The 19,779-nt window shown below is 37.9% G+C and overlaps 1 protein-coding gene across 6 annotated transcripts; it reads right to left on the bottom strand.

Moving 5' to 3' along the window:
• Positions 1-2,691: 2,691 nt before the first annotated feature.
• Positions 2,692-19,576, bottom strand: ERI1 (exoribonuclease 1). Of its 6 annotated transcripts, XM_023751836.1 has the most exons (8): positions 16,568-16,710; positions 16,295-16,388; positions 14,176-14,249; positions 13,748-13,958; positions 12,513-12,596; positions 11,085-11,194; positions 9,043-9,157; positions 2,692-5,965 (listed from the first exon to the last, which is right to left on the bottom strand). In XM_023751836.1, the coding sequence occupies exons 3-8, from the start codon at positions 14,181-14,183 to the stop codon at positions 5,723-5,725; spliced, it is 771 nt and encodes a 256-aa protein (XP_023607604.1). In that variant the 5' UTR covers positions 14,184-14,249; positions 16,295-16,388; positions 16,568-16,710; the 3' UTR covers positions 2,692-5,722. The 6 variants fall into 6 exon arrangements, with proteins under 6 accessions (XP_023607604.1, XP_006086228.1, XP_023607602.1 ...); XM_006086166.3 differs by lacking the exons at positions 14,176-14,249; positions 16,295-16,388 and adding an exon at positions 19,249-19,576 and having other exon boundaries at positions 16,568-16,746; XM_023751834.1 differs by lacking the exons at positions 14,176-14,249; positions 16,295-16,388; positions 16,568-16,710 and adding exons at positions 16,730-16,746; positions 19,249-19,501.
• Positions 19,577-19,779: the final 203 nt, after the last annotated feature.

The following is a 19,779-nucleotide window of genomic DNA, read 5'->3' as shown; positions in this document are numbered from 1 at the left end:
AACCAGACTGCGGAAGGTCTTAAATGCCAAAGGAGAGCTGTGTGTTATGAGAAATGTGAAGGTTTCTGAGATCAATATGCAACATTTTAGGAATCTTTTTTTAAAAAATAACAGTCATATAGGAAGAGACAGCAAGAGAGATAGACGAGTCAGTTCCATTTTAGCAATAGCCTGGGTAGCTAGGATGGAAGCAGCCTGTTGCAAGGATACTGTGAATGAAAAATAAAGGTCATTGTGCTAAAAGGGGTGGGTAAACTACAAGTAATTCCCAGGTTTCATTCCCTATGATAATCACTGTCCCACTGACAATAAATCCAAAAGGAAAGCAGGTTTATGTTTGAAGGAGCAGGGTCAGCAGGCAAATGAAGGGGAAGGCCCAATCTCCAACTCATTGGCCAACACCAACTATACAGAAAATCATACATTTTCTCCTATTTTGTTCTCTTGCTCAATACAGGGGGAAAAGAATTAGTATTCTAAACTGGTCATTGATCATACTGTACCCACAATGATTTATCAATAATCACCCTAAATAAATTTTCCTTGAGAATATTCAAAAACAGATCTAGCTAACACCTCAGACTTATCAGCCTCTTTCTTACTGGTCTTGCTGCATGATTCATAAAAACAATTACCTCCACCCTTCAGCCCCTCATCAGCCAAGCTTAAGTCCTTTGACCTCTGTCTCATTACAGACTCATTATAGTCCTCACTTTCAGCACGCTGGGAAAATTTTAGAACATAAACCTTTTTCCTTTCCCACTGACCCCAGACTCCACCAAGCCTTGTAAGCTTGTTACTTTTGAAGTTAACAGTATCTGTATGTTTGTTCCATTCAAAGAATGAACATCAAATTATTTCCTGATATACATTTAGTACAATCAGACGATGAAGTGTCTAGTTTAAAATGCAGCAGGAAGATGTCCAGACTATGTAGGACAACATATCTGTTCACAGAATATCAAATGAGCTGGTCTATCAGGGGAGGTGGCACAGTGAAGGGTAAAAGTGTAAGGCTCAACTCAGACTGCCTAAGTTTGAAACTCCCACTACTTCAACTCTGGCAAGCTAACCTCTCTGAACCTCAATTTTTTCATCTGTAAAATGGAGATAATCCTGCAGGATTCCACATCAGGAGAAATTCTTACTGTACCTTAGCATCCTTACTACAGTTATTTCTTATTTACTGACGGAACCTTATATTGCTCTAGGTCAGTGGTTCTCAACCTTCTGGCCCTTTAAATACAGTTCCTCATGTTGTGACCCAACCATAAAATTATTTTCGTTGCTACTTCATAACTGTAATGTTGCTACTGTTATGAATTGTAATGTAAATATCTGATATGCAGGATGGTCTTAGGCGACCCCTGTGAAAGTGTCGTTCGATCACCAAAGGGGTCGAGACCCACAGGTTGAGAACCGCTGCTCTAGGTCAAAGAGGGAGGAATAGGCCAACCTTTTCTGCAAAGGGTGAGGCAGTGATATTTTCCGCCCTGCTGGCCAGATGGTCTCTGTTGAAACTACTCAACTGTGCTATTGTGGCACAAAGCAACCAGACAGCATGCAAACAAATGAGCATGGTAGCTGTGTTCCAATACTTTATTTATAAAAACTGAAATTTAATCTCATATATTTCATATGCTAAAGTACAGCTTCCTGTGACACCCATCATAAACTGAAATGGCATAAAGCGAAGAGTATACCCACTTCCCAAAAACTCACATATGCCACTTTGCTTTTACCAAAGACCTGCTTTAATATGGTAACAGTTTTCGTAAAAGCAAAAATCTTTGTTTTTCACTCAGCTAGTGAAACCAGGTACTAATGTAGGTCTCCTATAAAGCCAAGAGGCATAATGTGGACTTTCAGAACGTAAAGGATACCGATATTATTCTCTCTTAACTTTTTTCAGCCATTTAAAAATGTAAAAGCCATACTTAGTTTGCAGACCATAGAAAAACAGTCGGGGGACCAGATTTGGCCTATGGGAGGGAGTCTGCCAGCCCCTGCTCCAGATTAACCAGTGTATGGGCTTTGGAAGCTTTCTGGGGGCAGGGAAATTGAAATACAGGTTCATGATGCAGAAGAGGAAACTTCCAAGTATAATTTTTAAAAAGGACATTGAAAGCTGTCATTCACTTATTAACACTAAACTTGACTATGGGCAAGGCACTTTTGGAATCACACACCATGGGAATCGAAGATGGAGAAGTCCTAGTCCCTGCTCTCAAGGAATGCACGCTTCTTCACAGCCTAGATACTGAAAGTCTTCCTTCAAAACACAATCTATCCAATTTTGCAGCACATACAGGCATATTCATATAAGGGGCAGGTAGCTGCTCTGGTGACCCCACCTACAGCCTACGCCAAACCTAGTTATCCTGACCACCCTGCTTCCTCCTGTCTTCGATTTTACTACGTTCTTTTCCTCTCCCCCAAATCACTCTGTTTTGCATGATCATTGGGGCTATCGTGATGTACTAAAGAGAACAAGACAACTGGTCCCATCTTTAAAAAATGACCATAAAGTAGCCTTCAGTGATACCATGTCCCTTTTAATAGATAATATGTTAGTGACGCCTATGGTTTTTCATTTCAATCCAAGTAGAAATTTGTCCCTAAGGAACAGGTTAAACAGATTTATTTTGGGGCAAAAAAAAAAGACCTCAGAAAAGATTTTTTCACAGCAAATGTTTTCAAGTATTTTATCCAAAAGAACACAAAACAAACCACGAACAAAATACAGTGCTCTGGTATATACCTCAGTTGGTTCTAAAGATTGTGCATCTGAAATAATACAACAGAAACCTAGTATCTCAATGTATCAGAACAAGTGAAAAGTAGAGAGCAAAAAATTAACATAGCTGATTGTTAAAGAAAAAACAAAAGGTTTTTTGTAAAGAATAAATAATATTAATATCATTATAGTATATAGTATATATTACAATACTAAAGAAAATAAAACCTGACAATAAATTATTATTGATTTTCTGAAATACTAGATGGCATTCATCTCTTAAGCATTTCCCTTGCAAAAATCAAAAAGTATAAAGTAGTATTCCCTATGTTTAATTTCATCTCATCAGAACAGGCATGATTAACAGTTTCAGCAAAATCCAATGAAAAGTCCACTTGGCCCAACCTGCGTGGCTCAATGGTTGAGTGTTGACCTATGAACCAGGAGGTCACAGTTCAATTCCCGGCCCGGGTCGTGTGGGGCATGCAGGAGGCGGCCAATCGATGATTCTCTTTCATCATTGATATTTCTATCTCTCTGTCCTTCCTCTCTGAAATCAATAAAAATATATTAAAAACAAAAGTCCACTTGATACCAGTTATATCAAATTGGAGGGAAGGGCAGAGACTCAACAAAGCAATTAACAATGAGTTCAGAGGAACGTGAGGTCAGCAAGATGAAGGGCTAGGCAGTTCCAATGCTCATCTTCCCACAAAAACAATGAACTACAAACCAACAAGGGCAAGGGATGGGGAAAATGGGATGACGTAGGACAAAGGGTACAGACTTTCAGTTATAAAAAGAATAAATTCTGAGGATCTAATGTACAACAAGGTAACAATGGTTAATTAAATGGTATTATATCCTTGAAAGTTGCTGAGACCTTAGGAATTCTTACCACTAAAAAAAAAAAAAAAAAATATGAGGTGATACATGTGTTACCTATTTTGATCTTGGTAATCCTTTTACAATGCGTATCAAATGATCACATTTACACTTTAAATATATACAATTATATTTGTCCATTATTTCTGCATAAAGTCTAGAAAAATGAATTAGGACTATAAAGTATCACCAGATAAAATATTTGGTTGAGCCAAAGGATATTGAGAGCTTATAATGTTGAGGTCTTAACAATAAATATAAAATGAGCTTCTTGGTACTTGGATACTTAGCAAAAAGAAAAATCAGCAAAGAAATTGGCAGCTTGACTTAAAAAGAAACAAAAAAGGAGGGCAGGGTTATATTTCTTTGTCATTCTCAGATTTCCCACTTGCAGCTTCAGCTATTGATGAGCAACTCTGGAAGCTGGTGAAAGGTAATTCCAGTTTTGCCATGGCCATGAATTTGAATTCTACGGTAATGTGGTTAATGTAGCAAAATCACCCAAGGAGTATGTCAAATGGATCTCCTAGCATCCACATTTCAATAGTGATTTGCTATTCTCTGCCATGGCACAGTAGCTCAGCAAGTATTTGAAGGAAATTCTTTAAAACTTTCAGTAATATCATATGGTATATTATATGGTGATATTTGTTATTCAAAAATCTCAGCATATATTCACTTCACCTCCAGAGTTTACTATAAAAACCTAAAACTTCTAGATGTTTCACTATACTCCACATCAGTTTGTCTAAGGGCATCATATACCCCTGTGCCTTCTATTGTCCACCTGTTATTCTCTATTATGCTGATTCTACAACTACTGCCCAAGGGCAGAAATTCATTCTTTTAAGTAAATACCCTACAGCACTGTGTATATTTTCATACCAAGAAAAATACCTACTTTTATCCTATCCATCAGGGTTGAAAAACCTCTATAAAATTCATTTTATTATAACACATAAATCATTAAAATAAAGTAGCATCACAATTATTAAAGAAGAAAAAAGCAATGTCAATGAAAATGCTCCATGGAAAAAAATGCCAATGAAATTATTCATGAAAGCTATAGGGGAAAATGCAAGTCTGAAAATATGTATTTTTAGCTTCTAAATAAAAAGAGTTTTCCTTTCTCAACTCTGTGAACACATTTTTGTTTTTACAACTAGTTAAAAATTAACTATTCAACATTTAGTGGTCACTATGTAAAATCAGTTTTTAATAATAAAAACATAAAACATGGTAGAAAGAATTACTTGACTTTATTAACCTCACTCACAATGTTGAATACAAATGAAAAATTATGACCCTTAGTTTTTAAGTCTACTTCAAAGCATGGTCTCTTAGATTTAAGAATTAGGGCAGTTATATGTCATGAGAAGGAGGGGAATCAAAAAGCCAAGTCGCCAAATCCCACTGATTTATCTGTGTATTATAAAGTCTGAGGTATAGCCCTGATATTCCTTTAAATGGTATTTTCTTCTGACTTGCCATTGTCATCAGTGCTGAATTTTTAACCAGACCCTATAATCTATCACAAGTCTTACAATTATAAATTGAAAACAAACACAGACAAGTATGTGTACCAAGTACTTTTATGAAATTCACCACAAACAGTTGAACTTCACATATAAACTTCAAAAATCAATAGGACTATAATATTCTTAGAAACCAAAAGCTATAAGGTCCACCTTCCAATCTTTTCTGCAATTAAGAAATAATTTGATCTAATGATGTTAATGTAGAAATACATTATGTATTTTAACTCAGTAAGAGATGACAATCAAAGGGAAACTCAATAAACCTTTGCATTTAAAACCAAAAGAAACACATCTTAGACACCTTAAACTATAAAATTCAGTTCTAAAGGAACTGTTACTGTGTAACAATTACTGCTCATATAAAAGTGCTGGTGACAAATAATTCAATATGACCTCCACAGAATCTGTTCACGTATATGTATCTATAACTGTAAATAAGATTTTATATCTAAGGTGCTTAAATTTTGCACTGCAAGACTAGTTCAATAAGTATTCATCTGCTACCCCTTTGTAGCAACTCCAGTTATAGTGAATGATCCATGGGCAAAAGGCAAAAATGCTGTTATTTTCTAGAATGTGGCATTTGTGGAGGTGGAGCGCCCTCTATTGGTAATGAGGAAGATACACTCATTAACTGTCCTGCATGCATTTTTTCATTAATTCGGAGTTCGCATCCATCCTGAAGCATTCGAACTGCTATTCGGGCAATATTCTTGGAGTCATCAAGGCCACTGTGTGGCCGCCCATCATAATCCATTCCTAGTTTTTCAAGCATTATTGTCAATTTGGTTTGGCCTCTAGGAACCTGAAAAATAAACAAACAATAAGTAATTCTTTATTATTCTAACAGTGACTATGAAGTAAAAAAATAAGAAAGAAAATTAATAGTAATAGCTAAATAAAGTTAAGCAAAGGGCAAATACTCCTGGTTAAAGTAAATTAATAATACAAACCTCCATGGCTCTAGTATTTTGGATGAAAATATGTATCGACAGGTGAAATCCTCAAGACATCTAAAAAGTTTACAGTTTTATAATTTAACAAATCATTTATAAAAGGAAATGTGTTGTTCTTCTAAACTGAAGCTCTACCATTTTAACCCAAACAAATTCTTTTTCACATGGTATTTTTCTGTAATGTATTATTTTACTTGAATGACTCCTTAGACAGAGATACCAAACATATCTGGCTCAGTTGGTTGGAACATCGTCTCGTGCACCAAAGGGTCTCAGGTTCAATTCCCAGTCAGGGCACATACCCAGGCTGTGGGTTAAATCCCGGGTCAGGGCATGTATGGGAGGCAACTGATCAATGTTTCCCTCTCACATTAATGTTTGTTTCTCTCTCTCCCTCTCCCTTCTTCTCTCTCTAAAGTCAACAGAAAACATATCCTTGGTGAGAATTTTTTTAAAAAGAATGAAAGACAATGCCACGTATTTTTCAGCCTATTTAAATACCCACTCCATTTAGATCAGTGGTCGGCAAACTGCGGCTCGGCAAACTGAGGCTCGCGAGCCACATGCGGCTCTTTGGCCCCTTGAGTGTGGCTCTTCCACAAAATACCGGCTCTTCCACAAAATACCGACTTCTGCACATGGGCCACTAAGTTTCAATCGCACTGTACGTGCGCGCCCTCACCTGGTATTTTGTGGAAGAGCCACACTCAAGGGGCCAAAGAGCCGCATGTGGATCGCGAAGCCGCGGTTTGCCGACCACGGATTTAGATAAATATGGAGGGTCTTAAGAGGTAGCTGTCAGATTTCTTAATCTGTGTGATAGCTGCACAATATCTATGCTTTTCTGTATTTGGGTTTTATTTTTTAATAAAAATGTTTAAAAAGTGAAGAAAAAAAAATCTCACACACTCCTTAAATTTCACTTTTGAGAATCACTATACATCAATTGGTTGCCTCCTGCACAGGCCAGGGAGGAGCCTGCAACTGATGTACATGCCTTTGACCAGAATTGAACCCAAGGCCCTTGGTCCGCAGGCTGACACTCTATTCACTGAGCCAAACCAGCTAGGGTAGAATTACATTTTAAATGTATGGCAATACCAGATGCTGGCAAAAACGTGAAACAATTATCAATTCATATATTCTTCAGGTGAAAAGTGCAAATTGATGTAAGTCCTTTGGAAAACTGTTTGCATAATCTAGTAATGCCAATGATACACATGTCCTATACCCAAGCAATTCCACTCCTAGGTTTATAGCCTAGAGAAATGAGTGCACAAAAACACAAGAAGACATACACAAGAATGTTCCTAGCACTACTGTTCATAAAAGCCTCAAACCGAAACCCAAATGGCCAGCCAAAGTACACCAGATAAACTCTGGTATATTCACACAATGGGATTCTCAATAAAATAAATGTGCTACAACCAAATACACAACATGGAAAATCTCAACCATAATGTTGAGGGAAAAGCAAAATAAACAAAACAGTCAGTATGGTGCTAATTATATCATGTTCAAAAATAGGCAAAACCTAACTTTATTATATAAAGATAAACATATACATATTAAGGCTGTACACAAAAGCAAGAAAATGATTCCTATTAAAAGTATGGATTAGGGGAGCTCTGGGAGGAAGGGGGGATGAATAAATGGAAATTACAAGGGATTTCACTTTAAACAACCTGTCAAACTTCACTTTTCTGTATCCATAGTTCTCAGTTTTAAGAAATGTTAAAACCACACTCCAAAAACATTTTAAAACAAACAACTTTTCTCATGAACCTACTTTAGGATGTGCTTCACCAAAATGAAGTAGTAAAAGAAGAAAGATGAGAGAGATGATAGAGAAGAAAAGGAAATCTCCTAGATGATTTTAGAAGCCTGAACAACAAATAGTTCAGATCAGAACAGGATTAAAGGCTCCAGGAAGTTATTCCCCAAAGGAAAAACAAAAAAAACAGACAGACTACAGATGCTGAGAAGTGATTTACCGTTTCAATGGAAAGGAACAGGATAAGAAAACTAAAGTTGATTATTAAATCTGAGGAAAAGCTATGAACACAATCCATCATCATCTATAACAGTAAAAGTGTAATATGCTAATTAAATGAGATGTCCTTCCAGATGTCCTTCCGGACGACCTTCCAGACGAAGCCGGAGCTGTGAGGGAAGCCTGGGTCCCAGGTGCCAGAGGGAAACCAGTGCCAGCAGCTGGGGGAAGGAAGGCCTACTCTTGCATGAATTTCGTGCATCGGGCCTCTAGTAGGAATATAAACACTGAATAATGATTCAATTGTAGAGATAATGTAACTATATCAGAAAGATGCAGGGAGAAGGACATGCAAAACAGTGGCTTTTCAAGAGAGCTAAATCTTCATCTTCCATTGGAGGAGCTTAATAGATACCTCAAACTGAAATTCAAGAAACAGTATAAACACATAATTTAGAAATATTAAGGTCAGTATTAGAAGAAATAGTTTTAAAAAGTTGAAAGTGTTTGTCTCAGGAGAACAGAAACCAGTACTGATAAGGGCCATGGTGGAAAACTGCCAACTGTTAACAGCTTTGCAATATTATATTTTAAAATTTTTCATTCAATAAATGTTTTACATGTATTCAATTTGATAAAATTAAAATTCAGTGATTAACTGTTCCACAAACAATCCACATATTGAATACCCCAACAGTTTCAAACCTGTTATTGACGATCATGTTAACCCACTTACATAACAGTTTAAAAGAAAAAACAGCTTCTCTTTCTAATCTCATATGAACATAACTAATTTGGAATCTGAAAAGTAACAACTAATTATATGGCCTTTTCCTGTGAAAAGCACCTAGTGAATCATAACTTAATGTGCATGCAAAACATAATAAACTTATCAACAGCTTAAAAATATAATCAAAATATAGGAATTGTTACCTTGTAAAAGTTTCCATATGACTTTCGAATATTTATCCATTTTTTAGCAAAAGGAGGATATTTGAGCCTGCTGAGCCGGCACTGAATGTTCAGGAACTTACTCATATCCCACGAACTTGTAAATCAAAAATAGGAAATAAATGGATAAAATAAATGCTATACTATTTTTACAAATGAGTATTTTAACTCATTCTGTTTTTTATTTACACGACACCTTTCTTTCTTATACTTACACATAACATAGAGCTTAGGAAATTAAAATCTCTTCTTCTAAAATACTAATTCAAAAATAAACTAACAAAAAATAGTAAGTTGTGTATATTAAACTTTTTTCACAATCTATTAGAGTTATCTTGATTATTTTTATGGTTCTGATTATCTAGGCAAACCTCTATCTTGTTGAATATTTTTTCATAATTCTAAAATAATTCTGCTAAGCTTACTTTTAGTGTCAGGTTTATCATATTGGGAAGTTTTGTGAGGGTATATTTTGAAATACAACAAAAACAAATGAACAAAATACCTGAAAGACATAAATGGAGCTGGTATCAGGTAGTTAGAATACAATTTGGTCTGTTACAGTATGTTCCTAAAATACTAATCAACCTATGTAATTAAATAGGAGAATATGGACTGTATAATGCGGAAACTGTGTTGGTTTAATACGTGGGTTTTACTAGCGAGAGGGAGTCAGAATGATAGCAGTCAAACTTATAACCTTCAGCAGAAAAAACAAAAAAACAACTCTCAACTCAGCTACTGTACCAGCAACAGGAGTACTTTCAAATGTATTATAAGAAAATTAAAAATAAGTGCCTGTCCCAGAATCCCATTGCTTTCATGCATAATATCCTCTCATGCAACTTCAGTAAAGTCCCCACCTACGGAGATGCTTGCCTGGCTGTCCAAATTACGTCTGGAGTTATCAATTACTGCCTTTATTAGTGCTCTGGTTAATTGCACAGGTTATGAATGGTCTGTCCCAGAATGTGAGGTTTTTACAGAATCGCACACACTGTGTCACAACAAAAACATCTGTATACTTGAGCAGGAACACTGATCATTCGTGTTTGAAATCAATGAGATTTTCTAAAGAGGTCCATCAACATTTTCCCATGCATTGTTAAAACATCATTACAATGTGATTAAAAGTAATGCTCTTTCCTTGTTGTACGTTAAGGGTCTCTAAATCCTTTATGTAGGTGACATCATAGCTGTAGTGTACAATCTGTCCACAGTTTGAAACAGAAGTTGTTTAGAACTTCCTTCTTGAACCTGAATAGCATTATGGGAGGAGCTGCCTTGCACAGCTTCTTTTGATGTTCCTCATTTCCCAGTAAGTCTTTCATTTCACAAATGCCTTTGGAGCATACATGTTTAACTCAACACTACAGTAAGCGCTATATGAAAGACCACCAAGTAGCCAAAGTCCCTGCTCTGAGAGGATTTTTAATCTCTTTGCAAACATAAGTCTTATGTACACAAAGTTTAGATATCAGAATATTTAGTCAGATGTTAATATGAATGGTACGCATCAGAGAGGTTTTTATGATTTCAAGAAAAAAAGAATCAATGTCAATTGGAGTGTCTGGAGTAAACATGTGGTAGGCTTTGAATAAGAACAAAGAAGCGGTAAAGGAAGAGAGCCTTCCAGTAGAGAGAAAAGCGTAAGCACACAGAAAAGGATAAACCATGTGATCCATGGGCCAGCCTGACTAAAGTAAAAAAGAATGGCAGGTACCTTAGCTACACAGGGAGGGCAACATTAGATGAGAGATCCTTGAACGCAAGACTGAAGAGTTGGACTTTTCTGAGCAAGAAAGTGTCCTTATGTGAAACAGTTTTAGTTTCACATATTAATATGTATCTTTTTCTAGCCTTCCAGTCCTGGATTAGACTGTTTTTCATTGCTTTCAATGATAACAAAAGGAAAAATATTGTCTCCTTTACTAAAGAACATTCTTATGGTTATTCTAAAAGTTAAATAAGGACATCCTTAATCTTAAAAAGTAGATAAAAGTATTATAAATTTTCCTACTTACCCATCTGTTAATATGCAATACTTATACTTTGTTCCTAATTCCTTCAATTTCATCCAGTCAATTACTTTTTTCAGTACCTGAGGGAAGGTATCAGCTTTGTCTACCTGATCCTGAGGATATAAAAGTAAAATACACAAAAATCAGAGTAGCAACAGGTAGTCATACAAAATACCCAGACACAAACACTGGAGGGAAAGGAACAGAACGAGAGTCTTATCTATGATGTTTTAAATTCTTCATGATTTCCTTGGCTGAGATACACCTAACATTTCATTTTTAAGATAATTAAAAATTGTTTCTAGCCAAGTATTAGGGACTACTTTCAAGTGAAGCACATAATCCTCCCAAAATTAAGACTTAAGATCATCCTCAATGGTTCTCTTTTTGTAGGCCTCAACCTATCAGCTTACCAATTCTCTGGAGTAGAGAAAAGGGAAATCTCTTCTCGCTGAAAGCCATAGCCCTCTACACTAATCTATCTCGAAGCTCACATCTTTCTACCACATACTACATACCACTGCCAAACTGATCTTCCTAAAATGTAAATCTTACCCATCACATCACTTTCATACTTAAAATCCTCCAAACACTCTCCAAGGCTTTCAGGATAAAAAGACACACAAGATTCTTCATAACATGGCATGTCTCAGCTACCACTTTAGGTTTATGTGGGAGCATAAGCCTGTGAACATCATGAACTACTTACAATCCTGCTGTTACACCTAAAATGCCCAGTCATTCTTTTCCACCTACTGACCTATCCTGACTCAGCCCAAGTTCACCAACGTGAGCAAGTTTCTCCCAGGACAGCCCCTCTGTCACAGGAAGCCCTTTTCTTAGATGCCTATGATACCCTGATGAAACACTAACTTACTTGTAAGCCTTCCTAACCATATTGTGACCACTGGTTTCTTCTTTGTGTCCTCCTGAATATAGATTGTTAACTGAACTGAGAGAGAGACTGACTTGACCATCTTTGTAGCCCTAGTACCTTGGCAAATAGTATAGTAGGCTCTCAAATATTTGTTGAGTGAGTGAATGAATGAATAAATAAAGGAGCTAAATAAATGAACAAAGGGCCTACCACATTAAAATACAACCAGAAATCAGAGACTAAAAAAAGTAACTATACTGTATATAAAGTCAGGTTGATAACAGATATATTTTTAAACTTTAGCTCCAAGTTCAGCACAGTAACACTTATTTTACTAACACTGCAAACAAATGAATCTTTAGATTCATCATTACAATTCCTTCAAAGGAAAAGTTGAGAAAAATTTTAGATACAGAATTTGCTTTTCTATTTCTTAAACATTACAATATGAAAAATCTTTACCCAGCAAAGTACCTATTAACTTAAACTATGAAATAAATCGCTAATTTAAAAACAATTTTCAAACTCCTGAAAAAGGAACATAGAATTATAACCTGTGTAATTCCAGTTAAATTGATGCAGAAATCAGAAAGCTGGGTGTTAACCTCTGGTCTCACATACTGCTGAAACGTATCTTCCTATAAGGAAAGGACAGCAAGTTAATGTCTTTTTATGACTTAAGATACGTGACACATGATACATTACAAATACAACCACATAAGATTATAACTATAGATGCTTATGGCATAGAACTTCTAGTTTTAACAATTTAAGGGTACTTCCCTGTTCCCAAAGCACTCTGATTTTCCCCCTCATAATCCATTTTAATTAAGGCAGCACTGATAAATTCTCCAGAAACACTGATTTTTTATTTTAAAAATTACGTTTCAGTTTTAAAATTTTTTTGTTTGTAATATTTTGAAACTGTCAGACTATTAAATGCAACCTCTAATTCCAGATACTAAAAGCTTTTTAAATTATAATTCCTTTAAATACCAGTCTTCAGTTAAAATAAATTACTGCTAACTCATTTACTCAATAGTCATTATACTAAGATTCCATTAAACTGAACTCTGAAGTCAAAATTTGACTCTATGATATCTCATAGTGTTGGAAGTAACTTTTGAGTAGATGAAATGTTATGATATATTCTCTCTCAGATTTTACAAGGTGAACAGTATTATTATGGAGAATTCCTGCTGACTTCCTGAACTAGTAACACGGATAACTAGTATTTAAAGCACATACATATTCACATGGCTAAGAAGCCTAGGTTATGAGAGCTGTTTCCCCCATAAACTTATCACCAGAAAGATGGCCAGTTCTAAGTTGAAAGGTGATTTCTGTAAATTATCATTTTCAGAGATCAGAGGATACATTAGCCTATAGCAGTGATTCTCAACCCTGACTGCATATTAACTGAGCTTTAAAAATTATTGACGTCAGGGACCCCAGCATAGAACAACTAATCCAGAATCTCTGGGATAAGGGCCAGGCATCAGCACTTTTTTTCACAACCCAGGAGATTCTGAAGTCTAGCCAGATATGTGTTCTAAGCAAACAGAAAAAACACTATAATTTTAGCTACTGGAAAAAGAGAAAGCAGACTCTAAAATATTTTATTATAGCTTTTCTATTAATCAAGCTGATACAAAGCACACAGCGAGAGCAAAGGGCCCACTTAGAATTCTAATTCTAGCTGAAACAGCAATTGAGATCCTTTGCCTTACTAACCAATCCCAGAATAGTTACTGCTAAAAGTAAAATTAAAATATAACAATTCACTTACTATTTCTAAGGTACCAGTATTCAGTAAAACAACAGGAAATTCAATTATTTCATGTATGAACTCGGGTGGGTTACCCTCTTCACAAGTGGCTTCAAAGTCAATAATACAAATGTAGTCGTAGTAACTGTCAGCACAATTGTCCTCTTTCAACATCAGCTTCTGCTTCTTATAATAGTTTTTCAGCCTCTTCTTTAGTACATCCTTTACTCCTCTAGGGAAAATAATAAAATTAACTCTTAGGTGAATTTCATGGTCAAGAATCTGAACTCTTACCTGATGTCACTGGATTGAACACCTACAGTGACAGAATAATTTAGTAAATGTTAACTAAAATATATGTAAAGAAAACAAGACTCAAAGCTCATTTAGCAAAGAACAAATTAAAATATTATGTTTAATACAGCATCAATATTTTCTTTTGCAAATACCTTTTCATTTTGTAGTATTTTTTCTTCAATATATTCTAGTACTTCAAACCGTAAGCCTTGCCAGCATACACCACCTACATAGCCATATTGTTTTAAGATTAAGATGACATACATGACACAAAAACTGAAAATAATATTGACTTATTCTGCTAGCCAAATATAAATTTCAGAGTATAAAAATTCAAGTAAATTGAACATATTGTGCTATCTCTTTCTTTTGGTTTTTGCACATTAAACAACTAAAAAAATCCATATGAATATGAAAACATATGTGCCTAGTATATAAACCTGAATATCTGTTAGTTAATTAACTAGAAAAACTAATTCAGAAGGCACCTTAGGCCCTGGCAGGGTAGTTCAGTCGGGAGCAGCACCCCGATTCGCCTAGGGCAGTGATGACGAACCTATGACACCTCTGACACGCGAACTCATTTTTTTGGTTGATTTTTCTTTGTTAAATGGCATTTAAATATATAAAATAAATATCAAAAATATAAGTCTTTGTTTTACTATGGTTGCAAATATCAAAAATGTTCTGTATGTGACACGGCACCAGAGTTAAGTTAGGGTTTTTCAAAATGCTGACACGCCGAGCTCAAAAGGTTCGCCATCACTGGCCTAGGTCACGGTTCAATCTCCAGTCAGAGCACATACAAGACTTAACCAATGAATGCTATTTATGTTCCACTTATTTATAGTGGAACAACAAATCAGTATTTCTCTCTCAAAATCAATACATTAAAAAAAAAGATACCCTAGAGCAGTCATAGGTTCGCCATCACTGCCCTAGAGTGACCTGTGTCCAGAAAAACATTGTGATACCCAGTAAGTTCTTAATTAGATGTAGCTTTCTTAATTTACCATGGATAGAATATGATTTAGTAGATTTCAGTATTACAGGTATTTTTAAAATACATGTTCCACAAATGGGGGGTGGGAAATGCTTGTTCTAAATAGTTAACAATGGCTGGTAATGGTGGTCTCCCACATTCTTCAAACAGTATGTATTTCTTCAAAAAAATTAAGAGTAACAACCAGTGCTCAGACTTCCCTCAGTACCTATTGGTTGAGTCCTATAAATGGTTTGCAAATGCATAATGGCAGTAAAAAAGAGATCTTATTAATGTGTAAGGACAAGTAAGGTATTTTGGTCACATCAGCAATTAGTGACTATTAAAAAAGTTTTTAACTTTTATTTTCCTTTCTAAACTACCACTGAAAAGCAACCCTGCCCATGAAAATATTGATAATTAACCAGTTAGTTGTTTTAAAACAAAATACCTTAATATATTTATTTATTGGCTAACTGACTGCCCCACCCTCAAAGATGGTGGCGCCCACAGCCAATAAGGAGGGAATATGCTAATTGACTGCCACACCCTCACAGATGGCAGCGCCCACAGCCTCAAGATGGTGGTGCCCAGTCTCCTCAGCCCCGCCGAGGCAGCAGGTGCGCGGCAAGGCCAGCCACAAGATGATGGTGCCCAGTCTCCTCATCTCCGCGCACCTGCCTCCGGAGTCCCCCAGTCCCCTCAGCCCCCCAGCCACCCAGGCGGCCTGAGGTGCAGGCAAACCTCGGATGGTGGCTGCCCAGCTGCCCAGGGCCACCTGAGGCTCAGGTAACCAGGGCCAGCCGAGGCCTGCGCTGCCGGCAGTGGGAGCAGCAGAGGTGCGATGGGGGTGTTGCTTTCCCCTGATCGCCGTGTCGCCTCCCGCCCCTGAGGGCTCCCAGACTGTGAGAGGGGCAGGCCGGACCCCCCTCCTCCAGTGCATGAATTTTCTACTCTATATATATATAAAAGGCTAATATGCAAAGTGTCCCATCAGAAGTTCAACAGGGAGACCGGGAGTTTGATTGCTCGCTATGACGTGCGCTGACCACCAGGGGGCGGTGCAGTACGAAGGAAGGCCCCAGCCGGCAGCCAGGGAAGGAAAGCCCCAGCCAGCAGCCAGAAGGCCCTGATTGGCCCTGATAGCCAGTCAGGCCTAGGACCCTACCTGTGCACGAATTTCATGCACTAGGCCTCTAGTAATACATATGGACAAAAGAAATTATTCAATCTCATTATAAAATATTATCCAGTGACCAAATGAGCAACTGAAAGAACTTAAAACATACTTGGTATATTAAGATAGATATTCCTATACACTACTGGTAGGCTGTCAAAATATTCAGACTTCGACTCCCCAGTCCTAGTCAATCACCTAAAAGACTGATAGAAAAAAAAAGAGTTGCACACAAAGATTCAAGTACAGACAAGAATATAAATTACAGTTGTTACTTGAATTTTTAATAATGGCTATTTCTTTATGGTAAGATTATTTTTAACTTTTTTCAGTGTTTTTAACATTTTCTAGGATGAGCATGTACTATATTTATAATTTTATTTACCTGGTTTCAAGCTTGAATTCTGAAAGTTTAGCTCTGAGTTCTTCCTTACTCATTCTATTAATGCAACCATTTGTAATAGCAATCTCTTTGTAAACTGGGTCACTGAAATCACTTGAATTGGAGGTAATGAACTTAGATCCTTTTGTTTCTTGGCCATCATACCTACATCGTTGCTTTTTCTACCAAAAAAAGAAAAAGATATAGTTTAAAATTAGTACAAGCATCTTAAAGATTCAAACATCTGAGGATGGGGTCTCTGTGCTCCATGTTCAATGAAACATGCCTGTTGCAATCACTGGAAGGAAGGCAGGATAGGAAGAGATGTGTTTCCAATACAATTGAGACTGTTCTCTCCTGAGTCAAGAAGTTCCTTATAAACAATGAAGCTAAGTAAGAAGAGCACTGATGTTGAGAGTACAGAGCCACAGCTGACCATTTACTAGCAGCATGACCTTAGGTAGTTACTAATTAACCTCTGATTATCCATTTCCTTATCAATAAAACAAAGTATAATAACAATTGTCTCAAATGGTATTTGGTATTGGTAATGGTAAATAGTATTTAGGCAAGATTTTTATAAGGAACAAATGAGATTATGTGTATCAGGCTCCTAATACCATATCCACCTTGGCTATTAATAAGTCGTAATTTTACTATTACTACCACAGATTATAGAACAGACCTTCTCACTAACAATATTCTAAAATTTAAAAACTAGTTTTTAAATGACTCATTACATTATGCATGTATAAAGCAATGACTTCCTGAGAATTTTTTCACCTGACTTCATTTCACAATGCTAACAGAAATTGCCCAATATAAAAACAACATAGACTAGAAATCTAATTCAAAATTTCCTAGTACCCAAGGCAAAAAAGAAAATGTATTCAGCTTCAAGCAGACAATTTCCAAAAGTCACATGTAACAGTTATTCAGGATAACTATATTATAATGTTCAAAAATATTTTTTTGTGTTGTTTTTTTTTTTTTGCCTGGCCAGCATGGCTCAGTGGTTGAGTGTCGGACCTAGGAATCAGGAGGTCGCTGTTTGATTTCTGGTCAGAGAACATGCCGGGTTGCCGGCTTGATCCCCAGTGCGGGGCATGTAGGAGGCAGCCGATCAATGATTCTCTCTCTTCATTGATGTTTCTATCTAATCTCTCCCTCTCCCTTCCTTCTGAAATCAATAAAAATATGTTAAAAACAAAACTGCATCCAGACACTAAAAAAACACCTTAACCTAGTGAATTTAACTGGACTAATACTCTTTCAAAGGAAGAGTTCTGATGGAATTTAAACCTACTTGTTAAAAATATAAAAATGCAACACTCGTTTACAAATACAATTGATATTAGGAATAATGGAAATTTACTTAGCTAACTTCCAACAACAACAACAAAAAAACTCTGCTTGAGAATAAAACAAAAACAAAAACAAAAAACCCCACATCATCATATTAAGAGTATCCAACAATAGATCTGTAACAAATATGACAGTCACTGAAACCAATCTGGAACACAGACCCAGGCCTTACGTCACCATAGCTCCAAGTTTCAAGACTAAAATATCATGAAGTATATTCAATTCTACTTCTTACTAAAATAAACTTTAAAAATTATTCTTAAACTGACTTACATGATGAAGTTGTTGGCAGTGCCACAGACTGAAGAGGGAAATGAGGTGAAAGAAGAATGGGTCTCTAGAGAGAAGGCCCCTGGAAGACCTTCTTCAAAGTGACATGTAAAGGAGAACGAGATCACTGTGCAAAACCCCCAGGAAGAGCATACGGGGCAAAGGCAGCACACCAACCCTTCAAGAAGGCCAGGCGGCCAGGCGCCTGGGAGCAAAAGGGAAGAACAGTGTGCCGAAGCAGTTACTATGGACACAGGAACCAAGACTGCGGGGCCACAAACTGAAGACGAAGGAGGGGAGCAACCCGGTCCGATGGGTTATTTAAAAAGATCATTCCAGCTGCAACTTGCAGAATTAGCTGCAGGATGGAAGCAGCACTAGCAAGGAAGCCTCTTGCAAGTAGAGCATTCACTCCAGGAGGCACTCAACATGAATTTGTTAGTAACAGAAAATGACGAATTTTAGTATTAGATCGTTTTACAATCCGCAGCGCTGGTCAAGGTAACTAGATTCATTCAAGAAGATGAATAACGAAGCTCCTAAGTCCGTTTTTACAATTGTGCCACCGTAACTACCAGTGAACCGTCGCAATCATTAAGAAAATTAGTCATGTGTATGTCTATGTGAGATAGTAATAAATGGACAAAAATGAAGGACGAAGCCCTAGCAGACACCAAAGGCTGGAAGGAAGGAGGAGATGGGCCTAAAGGTCCCCAGCGACATACACACAGTGTGATTTTTAGAAAAGCACACAGCTGCCAATTACCGATACGGCCGGGGAGAACGACTACAGCAACAGCGTGCACTGCACGTTCAGGTGGGAATTCCCACCCAACTTCTCAAGCCCCGGGTCACGTGCTTCCCTCCTGGCCCGTTCACTCCCACCCAGAAGGCAATTCGGACCGGCGAGAGCTCTAGGACAACCACCCTGAGGAAAGGCTCCGGAGCTGGGACACAAAAAGCGTCCGGGCTGCGGACCCCGCGGAACACCCAGGAAGAAAGGGGCGCGCGGGCATCCGGGGCGGCGGCGGGCGCGGCGGGCTGCTCACCTCGGGATGCCGGAGCTGCGGCTCCTCCCCGGACTCGGACCGCGGCGACTCCTGCCGCGCGGGAGCCACTGCCTTGCCGCCAGGCTGTTGACGCTGATCAGCCTCCATGCCGGGTGTCACGTAAGAAGAGGGCTGTGGAGACCGACACTCGCTCACTCTCACGCCGCCAGACTCGAAGACCTCGCCTCTCTACGTGGAAAAACTACCGGCTGCTGTTCCCGCGGCGGCGGCCACACAAACTCGAGCAGACACCTCCCACTTCCGGGAGCGTGCGGCGTCTACACGCCGCGCAGGCGCAGTGAGCCGGCGCGCACGGGACGCCAGCGTCTGGGCCGACGCGGGCGGGAGGAAGGCGGAAGGAGACGCTCGCGGGAGAAAAACCGGCTTTCCCGCCCCTACGCGGAGGCGGGCTCCTATTGAAGTTACTCCGGGGTCTATACCCCAGTCAGAGGACACCACAGAGAAAATGACCCCATCAACGTTTTCTGAGAAGGAGAGGTGAAATTTAACCATAGCAAACAAAATAAGACG

The sequence above is a fragment of the Myotis lucifugus genome, unplaced genomic scaffold (assembly GCF_000147115.1).
Source record: "Myotis lucifugus unplaced genomic scaffold, Myoluc2.0 scaffold_26, whole genome shotgun sequence".
NCBI lineage: Eukaryota > Metazoa > Chordata > Mammalia > Chiroptera > Vespertilionidae > Myotis > Myotis lucifugus.
Note: the sequence above shows the minus strand (reverse complement) of the source record. Positions and strands in the feature narration are given on the sequence as shown.

What these genes read in the sequence shown, in the direction of transcription:
- ERI1 (XM_006086166.3), bottom strand. Translation starts at nt 19,356, where the DNA reads ATGGAGGCTGATCAGCGTCAACAGCCTGGCGGCAAGGCAGTGGCTCCC. An exon ending in ATTTAACTGGAATTACACAG is followed by an intron (nt 11,195 to 12,512) that starts GTTATAATTCTA and finishes TTATATCCTCAG; the next exon opens with GATCAGGTAGACAAAGCTGA. An exon ending in CATATGGAAACTTTTACAAG is followed by an intron (nt 5,966 to 9,042) that starts GTAACAATTCCT and finishes TTTATTTTTCAG; the next exon opens with GTTCCTAGAGGCCAAACCAA.